We start from the raw sequence: 14,251 nt of genomic DNA, 5'->3' as shown, positions 1-14,251 counted from the left end.
ACTGATGGATGTCTTGAAAGGAAGGCTTCGGGGTATCAATAGCTATAGTGCGGATAGGATATAAGAACAAGGGGGCCGGGTAGAAAGGAAGGGGCCTTTGAAGTCGGTGAGGGACCCCCTTTGTGAGTACATATAACCCTTTCTCACTCAGCCTGGCATATTATACTCACTAAAATGAGTTCAGCGACCCTAGAAATCACAATTGATTTGTGTCAGGAGCCCCCCCAGCCCCTCGGTTGCCCTGGATTTCAATGGAAGAAAGCGGTCTCTTTTCACCCGTCTCCAAGGAGACCTCTGGGAACCGCGCATCTGAGAACAATTTGGCCGGGGTGAAGGCTAGTCTGAAAATCGGTGGGAATGGAGGAAGAAAGGCAACCTCTCACATTGCCTCTGGAAAGCATTACAGAGGTTTATGGAGACAGAAATGCTGTGAAATATCCACATTCTTTACACTTCATTTTCTGCTTTCATCAAGGTGAAGTATGTTTCAGTAATAACTTCATCCCGTAGCATTAAAATTGATAATATACCTGTGAAATGTATAAATATGTAGATAGAAAATAATAATGATGCAGATCAAACAAGATAGACACCTGCCGTACACTAAGGACCTAGATAGAGTGAGCACTTGGAGGCACTGGAATAATACTGTGCAGTGATTACCTTATTAGCCCTTTTGTGTCTTCTTTAAAGGGAACCTGTCACCAAGGGCATAATGATCGCCGTCACAAAGGGTGGAGTGAGGGGGACCTGTGTAGTAAGGGGGACCTGTGGAGTAAGTGGGCCCATAGGGTAAGGGGACCTGTGGAGTAAGGGGACCTGTGGAGTAAGGGGACCCGTGGAGTAAGGGGACCCGGGGAGTAAGGGGGCCCATGGAGTAAGGGGACCTGTGGAGTAAGGGGGCCCATGGAGTAAGGGGGACTGGTGGAGTAAGGGGACCTGTGGAGTAAGGGGGACCTGTGAAGTAAGTGGGCCCATGGAGTAAGGGGGCCCATGGAGTAAGGGGGCCCGCTGACACCAGCCCCTTTTCAGCTGAATGTCTGTCATTGAACACACAGTCAGCTGAAATGTATTGCGACTCCCGGAGGATGAGGGCGCTGCTCTCTGCAGGAACGCAGACAGGTGAGAAGGATTTATTATTTTGTATTTAAAGGTGTTTGAGGAGAGCGCCAGATGGGAGCACATTATTACAGGAAGGAGCCTAGGACGGGAGATATCTTTACATAAAGGGGCCATGATGGGGAACATTATTACAGGAAGGAGCCTAGGACGGGAGATATCTTTACATAAAGGGGCCATGATGGGGAACATTATTACAGGAAGGAGCCTAGGACGGGAGATATCTTTACATAAAGGGGCCATGATGGGGAACATTATTACAGGAAGGAGCCTAGGACGGGAGATATCTTTAAATAAAGGGGCCGTGATGGGGAACATTATTACAAGACGGGGAGCATTACTACAAGATAGGACAATTTTCATACTTTGTTCATTGAAGTCCCTGATGTCTGTACACTTACAAGTCCAGTGGGCGGTCCTACTAGTGACTAACAGCTCTCTGGGTACACCATCATACAGTGAACACTGTCAGTCACAGAGCAGCACCGCCCACTGCACTCATCCATACAAACACCAGGGATTTCAATTAATCAAGTGCAAATTTTACTGAAACTTTTCATACACAAATATATCTCCATCCGATCAGCTCCTCCGGCTCTGTAACATCCTGCCTGTAGATCAGATAACATTTTTGACATGACGGGTTTCCTTTATATAATGTTTCATTCATTACAATATGTGATCCCTTGGTTGTGGCACTTTTTCTTCTATGTCCAGATAAATATAAAGCCAGAGTGTTATCTGTTGGGTACTAAGTCCGTCTGTTATTGATATTATTATTTATGCACACTATAGATCATGGGTGTTGTAGACACACTGCTAGAGTTTATCATTTTCTGTTGCTTTCCCGGTAGGGAGGCCATTGCTTGGTCGAGACGCGGCTGTTATGCTGCTGCTCAATAAGAGTCCGAGTGGCTTTCCAATGGATGTTTAGAAATTGATTGTAACAAGATTGCTGATTGTTGCAGTATGCAGTCAATTTAAAATAATTAATTTCTTACCTTTAGGCCGGCCGGTCTCACGTGTCAGGTTTTTTTTCTGATACATGAAAAACTGTCTTTTTTTTTTCAGCGTGTGGGATCCATTTTTGATCCATGTGTTAGATTTTGCAATCCTTTTTGCATCCCTTTTCCCATTTTAAGAATAATATTGCTTAGCTTCTCTTACCCATCTCTTACCCATTAAAGAGTAAAATACGGGCAGCAAATGGATTACATCTGTGTACTATCCTCTTTTCTTTTCTTTTTACAGGATCAAAGTTGAACGTGTCTCCTTTTTTTGGTTTTGTGGACAATCTGTCTGCATAAAAGGACATATGTAAAGGCACATTGATTGTAAAGAGTCTGTGACTAATAATGGATGTGTGAAAAAGCCCTTATGTGAAAGCCGCTGCGACCTTGATGACAGAGCGGCGTGCGGCCGTGACTTGGTAGTGTGGAGGCTCCCAGTGCATTTTTCTTTCACGTGTTGTTGCACCCTTCATTACTATTTTGTATTTTCTTTTGTATCACTTTAAACCATTAGTAAGAAGGAAACAGTGAAAAAAAATAAGTTGTGATAAAAGAGTTAATTGATTATTTGTTAGCTAAGATGCTAAGACGTATATAGAAAATTCAAGCACATACGATGATTCATCGCCTATCGCTGGCGACCAAATATCTTCTTTGATTTTCTAACCCGTAGTGGAAAAGTAATATCTGGATTGTGATTTGTTGCCTTAGACAAGTCCATTACTTTCTATCTGCACTACTTTTTGTATGATAATGTCATCCAGGACTTGGGTTCCCATTTTATATTTATGTATAAGATTTCTATACTGTGCTTGGCCTTTATTTTCATTTTTGCCATGTGGTGTAGTATACAGTTGGGTCGCGGTGGTAATCTAGCACGGCACATTGCTTGACAAGTTGACCTTGAATTTGAGGTTGTCTTGCCCTGAGTGTTCTGCCAGTCATTAGTGCACAAGAAGGGTTTGTGCCTGTTGGCAGAGTCTCTGAATGCTTTTCATTCATCCCTCTCTGGGTATTATTTCACCAGTCCCTGAGAAGCCGCAGCTCTTCTATCCTACCGAGCTGAGCTCAACTCTCGCTGCTGAGAACCTGCCTCCAAGAATAGAAGTGGTACAATTACATAATTCCCTTTTGTACTGTCCAACCTCATACTGGCAGGGGAAACGCCACACTCACCCTTCACCCATATGTGCACAATTCCATTGATCCAAGTGTAGGTTTTACAACTACAGTGCCAAATAGTGCATATACATAAAGCATCCAGGTTTTAGGGGCTTTCTAGGGAAAGAAGAATGTTGATAACCCAGGAAAAGAAGAATGTAGATAGCCCAGGGAAAGAAGAATGTAGCTAAATCCGCTTTCAGTAGTTATTATATAACTAGATGGTGGCCCGATTCTAACACATCGTGTATTCTAGAATATGTATGTATGTACAGTATGTATGTCGCGCTTAGCACAGCCACATAGTATATAGCACAGCCACGTAGTATATAACGCAGCCACGTAGTATATAACACAGCCATGTAATATATAGCACAGCCCACGTAGTATATAACACAGGCTACGCAGTATATAACACAGCCCACATAGTATATAACAGCCACGTAGTATATAACAGCCCACGTAATATTATATATTCACAAACGTTTGACGCCTCCAGAAGAAGCGAACGCGAAACACGCGTCGGGGCAGAGGGACGCCGGGGCTCCTACTCAGGACGCATAGTAAAGGTATACACTTTTGGTATTTATACTGCCCATTTTTCTCATGCCATATTAAGGTCTTGCTTATCATTTTATGCGAGCAGGAGGGCTAGGAGTGTCTTTCATTAGGACATATGGTATAACAGCAGTACCTGGAAAATTTGTGACACTATCCTTTAGCCATATATCTAGGCAGTTCTTATTAGTGGGTCACCTTCATTAATTTTTTATATACTAGTGCTTATCCTGATGTATGTGAGGTAGCCTATGGGCGTGTTGTCCCCCTTTTTTGTGGATTCTATTCCCTTGTTTACATGTTGGTTACAATTTTTATATTGAAATATTTTAATCTTTGTATTCAATAAAATTGTTTTTTATATTGGAGTACCATAGTGGTGATCATCTTTATTCATCAGGTCACACTATATGTGAGATATAGCCCACGTAATATACTGTATAGCACAACCCACGTAATATATAACACAGCCCATGTAGTATATAGCTCAGCCCACGTAGTATATAGCACAGCCCACGCAGTATATAACACTGCCCACGTAGTATATAGCAGCCAGGCAGTATATAACAGGCCACGTAGTATATAGCAGAGCCAACGTAGTATATAACACAGCCCACATAGTATATAACACAGCCCATGCAGTATATAACACAGCCCACGCAGTATATAACACAGCCCACGCAGTATATAAATAGTATATAGTAGCCAGGCAGTATATAACACAGCCCACGTAGTATATAGCAGCCAGGCAGTATATAACACAGCCCACGTAATATATATCACAGCCCATGTAGTATATAACACAGCCCACATAGTACATAACACTGTCCACGTAGTATATAGCAGCCAGGCAGTATATAACACAGCCCACGTAATATATAGCACAGCCCACGTAGTATATAACACAGCCCACGTAGTATATAACACAGCCCATGCAGTATATAACACAGCCCACGTAGTATATAGCAGTGTAGGCACCATATCCCTGTTAAAAAAATGTGAATAAAAAATAGTTATATACTCACCCTCCGGCGTCCACCGAAGCTGTGCCGATGTGCGTGATGCTGCCGCCAGCTTCCGTTCTCAGTGATGCTTTGTGAAATTACCCAGATGACTTAGCGGTCTCGCAATGCATCTCTGGGAGCAGAAGCTGCTGGCCGAATCGCGAGGAGCGAGAAAGCTGCGGAGGCGACGGAAGGTGAGAATAGCATGATTTTTTTTTTCTAATTATTTTTAACATATCTTTTTGCTATTGATGCTGCATAGCCAGCATCAATAGTAAAAAGTTGGTCAAGGATGGGGCGACACACTGGCGCTGACTGGAAGGGAGTAGGGAGGGGGCACTGACTGGAGGAGAGTAGGGAGGGGCCATTTCACGGCCGGACTAAGCCTGTCGCTGATTGGTCGCGGCCAGCGACGCAGGATCTCCGTTACGGAAGTTGCAGACAGACAAACAGACGGAAGTATCCCTTAGCCAATTATATATATATATATATATATATATATATATATATTACATATTTATATAGATTACTAATATAGTCATATTAGGCACGGTGCCCTGATCCTCCTGCACCGCTCCATCTTGACTCATGGCTGACTCTGAACCCATACTGTGCACGAGCTAGTACAGTGTTTCTTTTGTCAGGTAGGGCAGTATGATAAGGTTCAGTTGAATGTCTTTTTTCCAGTAGCTAAACCAGCCCCCTTCTATGTCTACACATTGCCTGTGACAAAAAAGGGGTCTGATGTAGTTACTGAAGTAAGCAGGCAGGCGACAACCTTCCCACGCAGAGCTGCCGTTACAGGGAATGCTGTGCTATGTCGAGTCTAGGAGCGGAAGTGAGGCAGCTGGGGTAAGGGACAGAGCGGCTACGGGATGAACAAGGCACGTTGCCAGGCTGATAGAAAAATATTTTTTTTGCTTTAAACTCCCCTCAACTTTAGCACCTTCCAGAAAGGATCCGGGAAGCTGTGTAGGTTCCTCGGAAAAGAGAGAGGTTTTTCTTTTAAGAGAAAACAAAATTTGCGTACTCTATAGAGCAACTGTTTTGTTAATATTTAGCTCAGGGTCAATTTTCGTAATTAACCCCTTAGTGACAGAGCCAAATTTTTGAAATCTGACCAGTGTCACTTTATGTGGTAATAACTCTGGAATGCTTCAACAAATCCCAGTGATTTTGAGACTGTTTTTTCGTGACACATTATACTTTATGATAATGGTAAATTTAGGTTGATATGCTTTATGTTTATTTATAAAAAATATCAGAAATTTGAAAAAAAATGTTAAAAAATTAGCAATTTGCAAACTTTGAATGATTATCCCTTTAATCCCGATGGTCATACCACAGCAAAACATTAATAAATAACATTTCCCACATGTCGGCTTTACAACAGAACCATTTGCAAAATGTTATTTTATTTTGTTAGCATTTTAGGAGGATTAAAAATGTAGCAACAATTTAAATTTTTTTCAAGGAAATTTACAAAATGTATTTTTTTAGGGACCTATCCATGTTTGAAGTGAATTTGGGGGTCCTATATATAGGGAAATCCCCACAAGTGATACCATTTTAAAAACAGCACCCCCTGATATATTGAAAACTGCAGTCAGGTCGTTTGTTAACCCTTCGGGTGATTTTCAGGAATTAATGCAAAGTGGCATGAGAAAAATGAAAATGTGTATTTTTATCACCTAAATGTCACTAACTTCTGAACAGATTACTACAGCCGTCAGACTCTAAGGCCGCGATTTGGTCATGAATTGCCATGGCAAACATCAGGACCACACAATTATGATCTGAGACCACCAATTGGGATAAAGAGGAAGCCCCCACAGTCTGTTAACCGTTTATAATGATGTAGTCACTATTGACAGCAGCATCTAAGGGGTTAAATAGATTTGGACGGTGCAAACACTGATCGTGGCTGATGCAGCAAGTTGTCAGCTATAGTGGACAGCTGACAGCTACTGGATTGTCACCTGTATGGGGATATAAGTCTCTTATATCTCAGGTCAGTTAAAAGGCGTATTTGCGGTCACTAAGGGGTTAAAGGAACCTATCACCAGGTTACCCATATAACCTGCAGCCACCACCATTCAGCCCCATGTGACCACATTCTAAAATGCTGTATATATGACTTCAATTTGCCCTTTAAGGCAAAAACCCCACCATTTTTATTATGCTTACCTACGGGGCAGTCCGGTCCGCTTGTCTTCATCCAGCGCCTCCTCAGTTCTTGCAATGCCATCCTCCTTCTCTGCTTCGTGGGGTGACACGTTCTACATTATTCACACAGTGTTCCCCTTTGTGCTCCTGCACAGGCGCACTTCTCTGTGCCCTTCCGAGGGCAGAGTAAAGTACTGTTCTGTGCATGCATGGGGGAAAGCCGTAGAGCCGGCCCATGTTCTTTACAGTACTTTGCTGTGCCCTCGGCAGGGCACAGAGAAGTGCGCATGTGCAGAAGCGCAAAGGGGAACACTGTATGGATGATGGAGGACACGTCAGTCACACAAAGTAAAGAAGGAGGACAACATCACAAGAAGAGAGGAGGCACAGGATGACGACCAGCGACACCCATCGGATCGGACCTCCTCATGGAGGAGTATAATTAAGGTATTCTTTTTGCCTTTCTGACACAAATTGGAGTCACATATACAGTACAGCATTTTAGAATGCGGTCACATGGGGCTGAAAGGTAGTGGCCGTAAGTCATATGGGAAAAAACAGGTGGCAGATTCCCTTTAATTAAATGCACTTTCTAGGGTTGTGTATTATACCAGGACAGTAATTTTCTCACTGTGGTCTCTCAAATGAGACATAACAAAATGGCTGAATTTTACCGTGTTGTACCTGTGCAGTCGCCTCATTCTCTGACATCACTTCCTGCTCTGCTGCTTTTGGCTTAGGCAGCAGCTCACAGACTTCCTGCTCTGCTGCCATTGGCTGAAGTGGCACCACAGACTTCTTGCCTTGCAGCTATTGGCTGAAGTGGCACCTCAGTCATCCTGCTCTGCCTGCATGCTTTCTGCACATACCACTGGTAATAATAAGCTCTCTGCTCCATTGTAGCCGCTTCCTCAATCTGAACCAGAAAATAAGTAGATATACCGGAAGGGGTGAAGAGAGCTTTCAGTATTAAAGGGGTTCACAATGTTGCACTTTTTGGCTTTTACAGGTTTTTTTCTCCTTTGCACATTTAACATTGATGTGGTCTGTTGGGTTAAATCAGCTGAGAGGAGTTCAGAAAAAGATTAAAAAAAAGTGAAAAACTCCCCATCACTCGATCTGAATGAGCACATTTACCGTTTCTCAGTGATAGGCAGTTCAACACAGAGGCTATAGAAAATAAATGGTGCAAAATGTTTAAAGGGACACTGTCACCTGAATTTGGAGGGAACAATCTTCAGCCATGGAGGCGTGGTTTTGGGGTTTTTGATTCACCCTTTCCTTACCCGCTGGCTGCATGCTGGCTGCAATATTGGATTGAAGTTCATTCTCTGTCCTCCGTAGTAAAGTACACGCCTGGGCAAAGCAAGATTGCCTTGTGCAGGCATGTACTACAGAGGACAGAGAATGAACTTCAATCCAATATTGCAGCCAGCATGCAGCCAGCGGGTAAGGAAAGGGTGAATCAAAAACCCCAAAACCCCGCCTCCATGGCTGAAGATTGTTCCCTCCAAATTCAGGTGACAGTGTCCCTTTAATGGAATCCAATTACAAAAATGATTTAGCTAAAAGTTAATGTTTGTGCATATAAAAAATGTTCCCAAAGCTGGACAAGCCCCTTTAACCGTACTGTGTGCAAAGCCAGAAGATGTAGGAAGTGTTTGAGATGCAGTTTCAGCCAATATTTGCAGAAATCTTACAAAATAATTGTGAAATCATGAACTCCTTTTATATGGCAAATCACCTTGATATGTCCATTTTATGAATCATGAAAATGTGCTTAGAGATTCACTTTAAGAAAAAAGTAAAGTAGCCTACAGGAGCGTAACTACTGTATTGTAGGTGCAGGGGTTGGTACCAAAAGCCTTTTGGGGTACCATTTGAAAAGTCCAGTATTATTAGAGACATGTGATAGTTGCGACTCTTGACTTTCAAGTTATGCCACTGCCTGCAAACAATGCCAGCCTTTTGGACCCCTGTGAGTGTGACCTGGGAGGTGGATCTGGAATACAATAGATCAGTAGAATTCAGTTAAATTAAATGCAGGATTCACCTTTTTTTTTTTTACTTTGGGCCTAAAGAATAACCGGCAGGTAGTTGCTACCCACACACCTGTTGTCCCCAGCGCCGACCTTTCCTGGCGTAGAACAGTTGTAGACCACCCCTGCCAGCGATTCTACAGCTTCTGCTGACATTGCGTCGACAGAGCAGCAGTTTCTGCCCTCACTGTTCTGTTGACAGGGCATGACTGCTGCCTAACTGCAGGAGGCCGGCAGTCTATTAGCATCCAGTCGTCAGCCATGCCCCGTCAACAGAGAAGCCCAGAAGAGGAAGAGCTGCGCTGTTGATATGGAACAGCTGAATCGCCGGCAGGAGCGGTCGGTCACAACTTTATGCCGGCGCCAGGTAGAACAGGCAGATAGTTAGTATCTACCTGCCTGTTAGTTTTAGGCCCATAGAAATAAAAAATAGTCTTGAAAAATTCCTTTTATAACAAAAATATATGTGCTGTTCTAATTGTGCATCTAACTCCTAGGGATGTCTCATCATGGAGGATATTCCCACTGTGCGCTGCTTTATGCTCTGAGATCTTGTGGTATTCGGCACATCGACACAGCTAAGCGATATGGCAATGAAGAATTGGTTGGGAAAGCTATATCTGAAAGCGGAGTGAAGCGAGAAGACCTGTGGATCACCACTAAGCTGTGGCCCGGGGACTACGGCTACAAAGAAGCCACACAGGCATGTCTAGATTCCTGCAGAAGACTTGGAGTAGAGTATCTGGGTATGAATGATGGATTGTATTCTTATAGATTCCCTATAGTAAATTGGACATACAGCATATGCAACACCAGCCTTTAAAGGATTTTACAATAATTTTAGCAAAAAATTAAAAAAAAATAATGCAAGAACCTGCACTTGCCTTAAATATACCCCCACCATCTATGTGACGCCACTCTGGGGCTTCTTGCTGGTCTTTGTTTTCTTGGCAGTGATGAGATCCCATTGACATATGTGACTACTGCTGACAATCACAGTAGCTATGCTCCCGGTAAACCCCCACACTGATACTTTTACACCCACAAAATGGAAAATAAAAATATTAAACATCACTATGGTTCTATAAAGGGTAAGGTTCAGTAAAACTATGGTAAGTTTATGTATTGCTGCCATTTTATAACTGCCTGAAAATCAGCAAAGTTGCTAAAAATAATGCAATGTATGACTAAAGGCTCATTTACACGGAACGATAATCGTCTCACAAGCAGAACTTTATCCCATATATCCATTACAACCGTGTTAGGAGCTTTGTAGGTGTTTACATCATATCCTTTGCACCTGGGATCCTCAGCTGTTTTAGGATTATCTAGAGAAAAGGCCTATAAAACTCCACTTCCAAACAGGAATCGTACCAAAAACGACCAAATAATTACAGAGTATAGCCTGTAAATCCTGAAATAGCCAGGACGTTATATAATTATGTGTGGACCTTTGATCTCACTCTCTGGGGAGGAAGTTAGTATATTCTTCCAGCTTATATTCATATGTCCAAAGGAGTTAAAACTGCTGCAAACTTCTTTTTAAATGAAAATAGATGTTCTTCAAGTCTGTTAACAATTTATTTTGCTGGAAAAGTCACAATCGGCTGCATGCACTAAAGGAGTAGGTATTCCATTTTGCAAAAAAAAAAGGATGCTTTAAAGGGACACTGTCACCTGAATTTGGAGGGAACAATCTTCGGCCATGGAGGCGGGGTTTTTGGGTGTGATTCACCCTTTCCTTACCCGCTGGCTGCATGCTGGCTGCAATATTGGATTGAAGTTCATTCTCTGTCCTCCGTAGTACACGCCTGCGCAAGGCAAGATTACCTTGTGCAGGCATGTACTACGGAGGACAGAGAATGAACCTCAATCCAATATTGCAGCCAGCGGGTAAGGAAAGGGTGAATCAAACACCCAAAAACCCCGCCTCCATGGCTGAAGATTGTTCCCTCCAAATTCAGGTGACAGTGTCCCTTTAAAGCAGGGATGTTAATCTGAAATACACAAAGGGCCAAAAAAGCCTTGGACAAAGTCGCAGGCCAACCTTAATATTTATTAAAAAAAAGTCTACCATTGAGGATGTTTTTCCTTATCATAAAATATAACAATGAACTTTTTCATATGGAAACAAACTCAAAAGGGTTGTCCCAAGAACAAAATACATTTTAATTAATAGATCTTAGAATAAAATATTGGAATAATGTAACATGTTATGTAAGAACAGTAAAAAGCATATGGCCCAATGGCCTAATTGAAATATGTAATAACAAAGGATAAAAAAAACTTTGAATGATACAGATAATAAAGTATAATGCTAACAAAAGTGCTCACAAACACAGTGTGATACACCCACAGTCAGTTCCTCCACAGTAACATCCACACGCATAGTATGATGACTCTACTGTATCCCTCCGGACAATGAATGGTGACCCCATCACAGTATGATTCTCCAACTGTAATCCCCACACAGCCCTCCATACAGTATAAGGGCCATACATAGTGCTCCGTACTTTATAATGTCCTCACATAGTGCTACATACAGTATCATGGGCCCGATATAGTGCTCCATACAGTACAATGACCTCACATAGTGCTCCTTACAGTATAATGGCTCAATATAGTGCTCCATACAGTATAATGGGCCACACATAGTGCTCCATACAGTAAAACGGCCTCACATAGTGCTCCATACATTCTAATAGGCCCCCATATAGTGCTCCCTACAGTATAGTGGTCTCTTATAGTGCTCCATACAGTATAATAGTCCCACATGGTGCTCCATAAAGTATAATGCACCCTTCATATTTCTCCATACAGTATAATAGGCCCCACATGAAAAAAACATAATTTAACTCTGGCCGTTTCCCTGCTGCTCCGGTCTCTTCATGGTGTCTTTAGATCCTCCGCACATCTCAGTACAGCGGGTGCTTTGTAATGATGTCATCATGTGCTCTGCGCTGAGGCACCAGACACAGACTGAGGAATTATGGGAGAGGCAGCGTCATTGTTTTCAACCGTATCGGCATCTAGGATGCTGATATAGTTGAAAATGCGATATTGGGTGAAAGTGCGATGTCGGGATGGGGGCCCGTCCGGCATTGAGATCCATCAAGTGATCTCAAGAAATGTTTAAAGCATCTGAATAGTAGACATTCATAATTATTTAGTGATAACCCCCCCGCTCCATCATTTACAGTGATACTGGTTAACATCACATAAAGTTAGCTGTTCTAGTACGATTTTTCTGACATTTTCTTAGTTGCATTTTCAACAAAAGTCATGGTTTGTAAACTGCTTACAAAACAGCAAATGGATCTCATTCTTTAAAGTTATTAGTTAGGAGAAGGGTACAAAAAAGTTTCCAAAGCAATAGATATACCATGAAACACTGAAGATGTCAACGAGAAGTGGCTTCAATGTGGCACTACAGTGACATTACCTAGAACTGGATGTCTCTCAAAAAATGTGAAAAGACAACAAAAAAATTGATCCAGAATGCTGCCAAGAGGCCTAGTTGTGTGCTGCATGTCACAACTATCTCTGATATTCTTCATATGTTTTACTTGTGGGGTAGGACGGCAACACGGAAGCCTTTAGTTACAAAAAAAACATCCAAGCTTTGCTATGTTTTGCCAAAACCACCATAAATTCTTCCAAAAGCATGTAGTAAAATGTATCATGGTCTCACGAGATCAAAATTCAATTTTTTACTATAATTCCAAAAGGTATGTTTGGTGCAAAGCCAACACTGCACATCTCCAAAAGAACATCACACCCACAGTGGAGCATGGTGGAGGTAGCATTATGCGTTGAAATTATTTGTTTACAGCTGGAGTTTGGACTGTAGTCAAGGGAGGGGGAATTACTGCATGAACAGTTCCAAATATCAGTCAATTTTGCAACAAAACCTTCAGGCCTCTACTAAAAAGCTGAATATGAAAAGTTGATCAAAGTTTTGTAGTTGCACAGCCAGAGTCTAGACCTGAATCCAAGTCAAAATCTGTGGTTGACCAGAAGAGGGCGCTGTACATAGGAGATCCCATGCAATCTAACAGATTTGGAACACTAAGGAAGAGTGAGTAAAGCTTTCCAAATGTAGATGTTCCATACTGATACATTCCTACCCATAAAGACTGAATGTTGTCATACATTCAAAGGGTACTTCAACAGATTGTTAGTTTAACCCCTTAGTGACCGCCAATACGCCTTTTAACTGACCTGAGATATAAGAGACTTATATCCCCATACAGGTGACAATCCAGCAGCTGTCGGCTGTCCACTATAGCTGACAACTTGCTGCATCAGCCATGATCAGTGTTTGCACCGTCCAAATCTATTTAACCCCTTAGATGCTGCTGTCAATAGTGACTACATCATTATAAACGGTTAACAGACTGTGGGGGCTTCCTCTTTATCCCAATTGGTGGTCTCAGATCATGATTGCATGGTCCTGATGTTTGTCATGGAAATTCATGACCAAATAGTGGCCTTAGAGTCTGACAGCTGTAGTAATCTGTTCAGAAGTTAGTGACATTTAGGTGGTAATAATGCACATTTTCATTTTTCTCATGCCACTTTGCATTCATTCCTGAAAATCACCCGAAGGGTTAACAAACGACCTGACTGCAGTTTTCAATATGTCAGGGGGTGCTGTTTTTAAAATGGTATCACTTGTGGGGATTTCCCTATATATAGGACCCCCAAATTCACTTCAAACATGGATAGGTCCCTAAAAATATACATTTTGTAAATTTCCTTGAAAAAAATTTAAATTGTTGCTACATTTTTAATCCTCCTAAAATGCTAACAAAATAAAATAACATTTTGCAAATGGTGGTGTTGTAAAGCAGACATGTCGGAAATGTTAATTATTAATGTTTTGCTGTGGTATGACTATCGGGATTAAAGGGATAATCATTCAAAGTTTGAAAATTGCTAATTTTGTAACATTTTTTTCAAATTTCTGATATTTTTTATAAATAAACATAAAGCATATCAACCTAAATTTACCATTATCATAAAGTATAATGTGTCACGAAAAAACAATCTCAAAATCACTGGGATTTGTTAAAGCATTCCAGAGTTATAACCACATAAAGTGACACTGGTCAGATTTCAAAAATTTGGCTCCGTCACTAAGGGGTTAAAGGTGTGCATATTTATGTAAACACCTTAGTTTAATTCTTTATTA

The 14,251-nt window shown here is 41.8% G+C and overlaps 1 protein-coding gene across 4 annotated transcripts in view; it reads left to right on the top strand.

The window, feature by feature from the left end:
• Positions 1–14,251, top strand: part of LOC138647975 (uncharacterized oxidoreductase YtbE-like) — a 171,408-nt gene that overhangs the window by 19,215 nt on the left and 137,942 nt on the right. For all 4 annotated transcript variants that reach the window (XM_069737394.1, XM_069737396.1, XM_069737398.1 and 1 more), the window contains exon 3: positions 9,555–9,803. In XM_069737394.1, coding sequence (XP_069593495.1) covers positions 9,555–9,803 — 249 coding nt within the window. The remainder of the gene's footprint in view (positions 1–9,554; positions 9,804–14,251) is intronic.

The sequence above is a fragment of the Ranitomeya imitator genome, chromosome 8, assembly GCF_032444005.1.
Source record: "Ranitomeya imitator isolate aRanImi1 chromosome 8, aRanImi1.pri, whole genome shotgun sequence".
Lineage (NCBI taxonomy): Eukaryota > Metazoa > Chordata > Amphibia > Anura > Dendrobatidae > Ranitomeya > Ranitomeya imitator.
The sequence above is the reverse complement of the archived record's forward strand: the minus strand, read 5'-3'. Positions and strand labels throughout refer to the sequence as shown.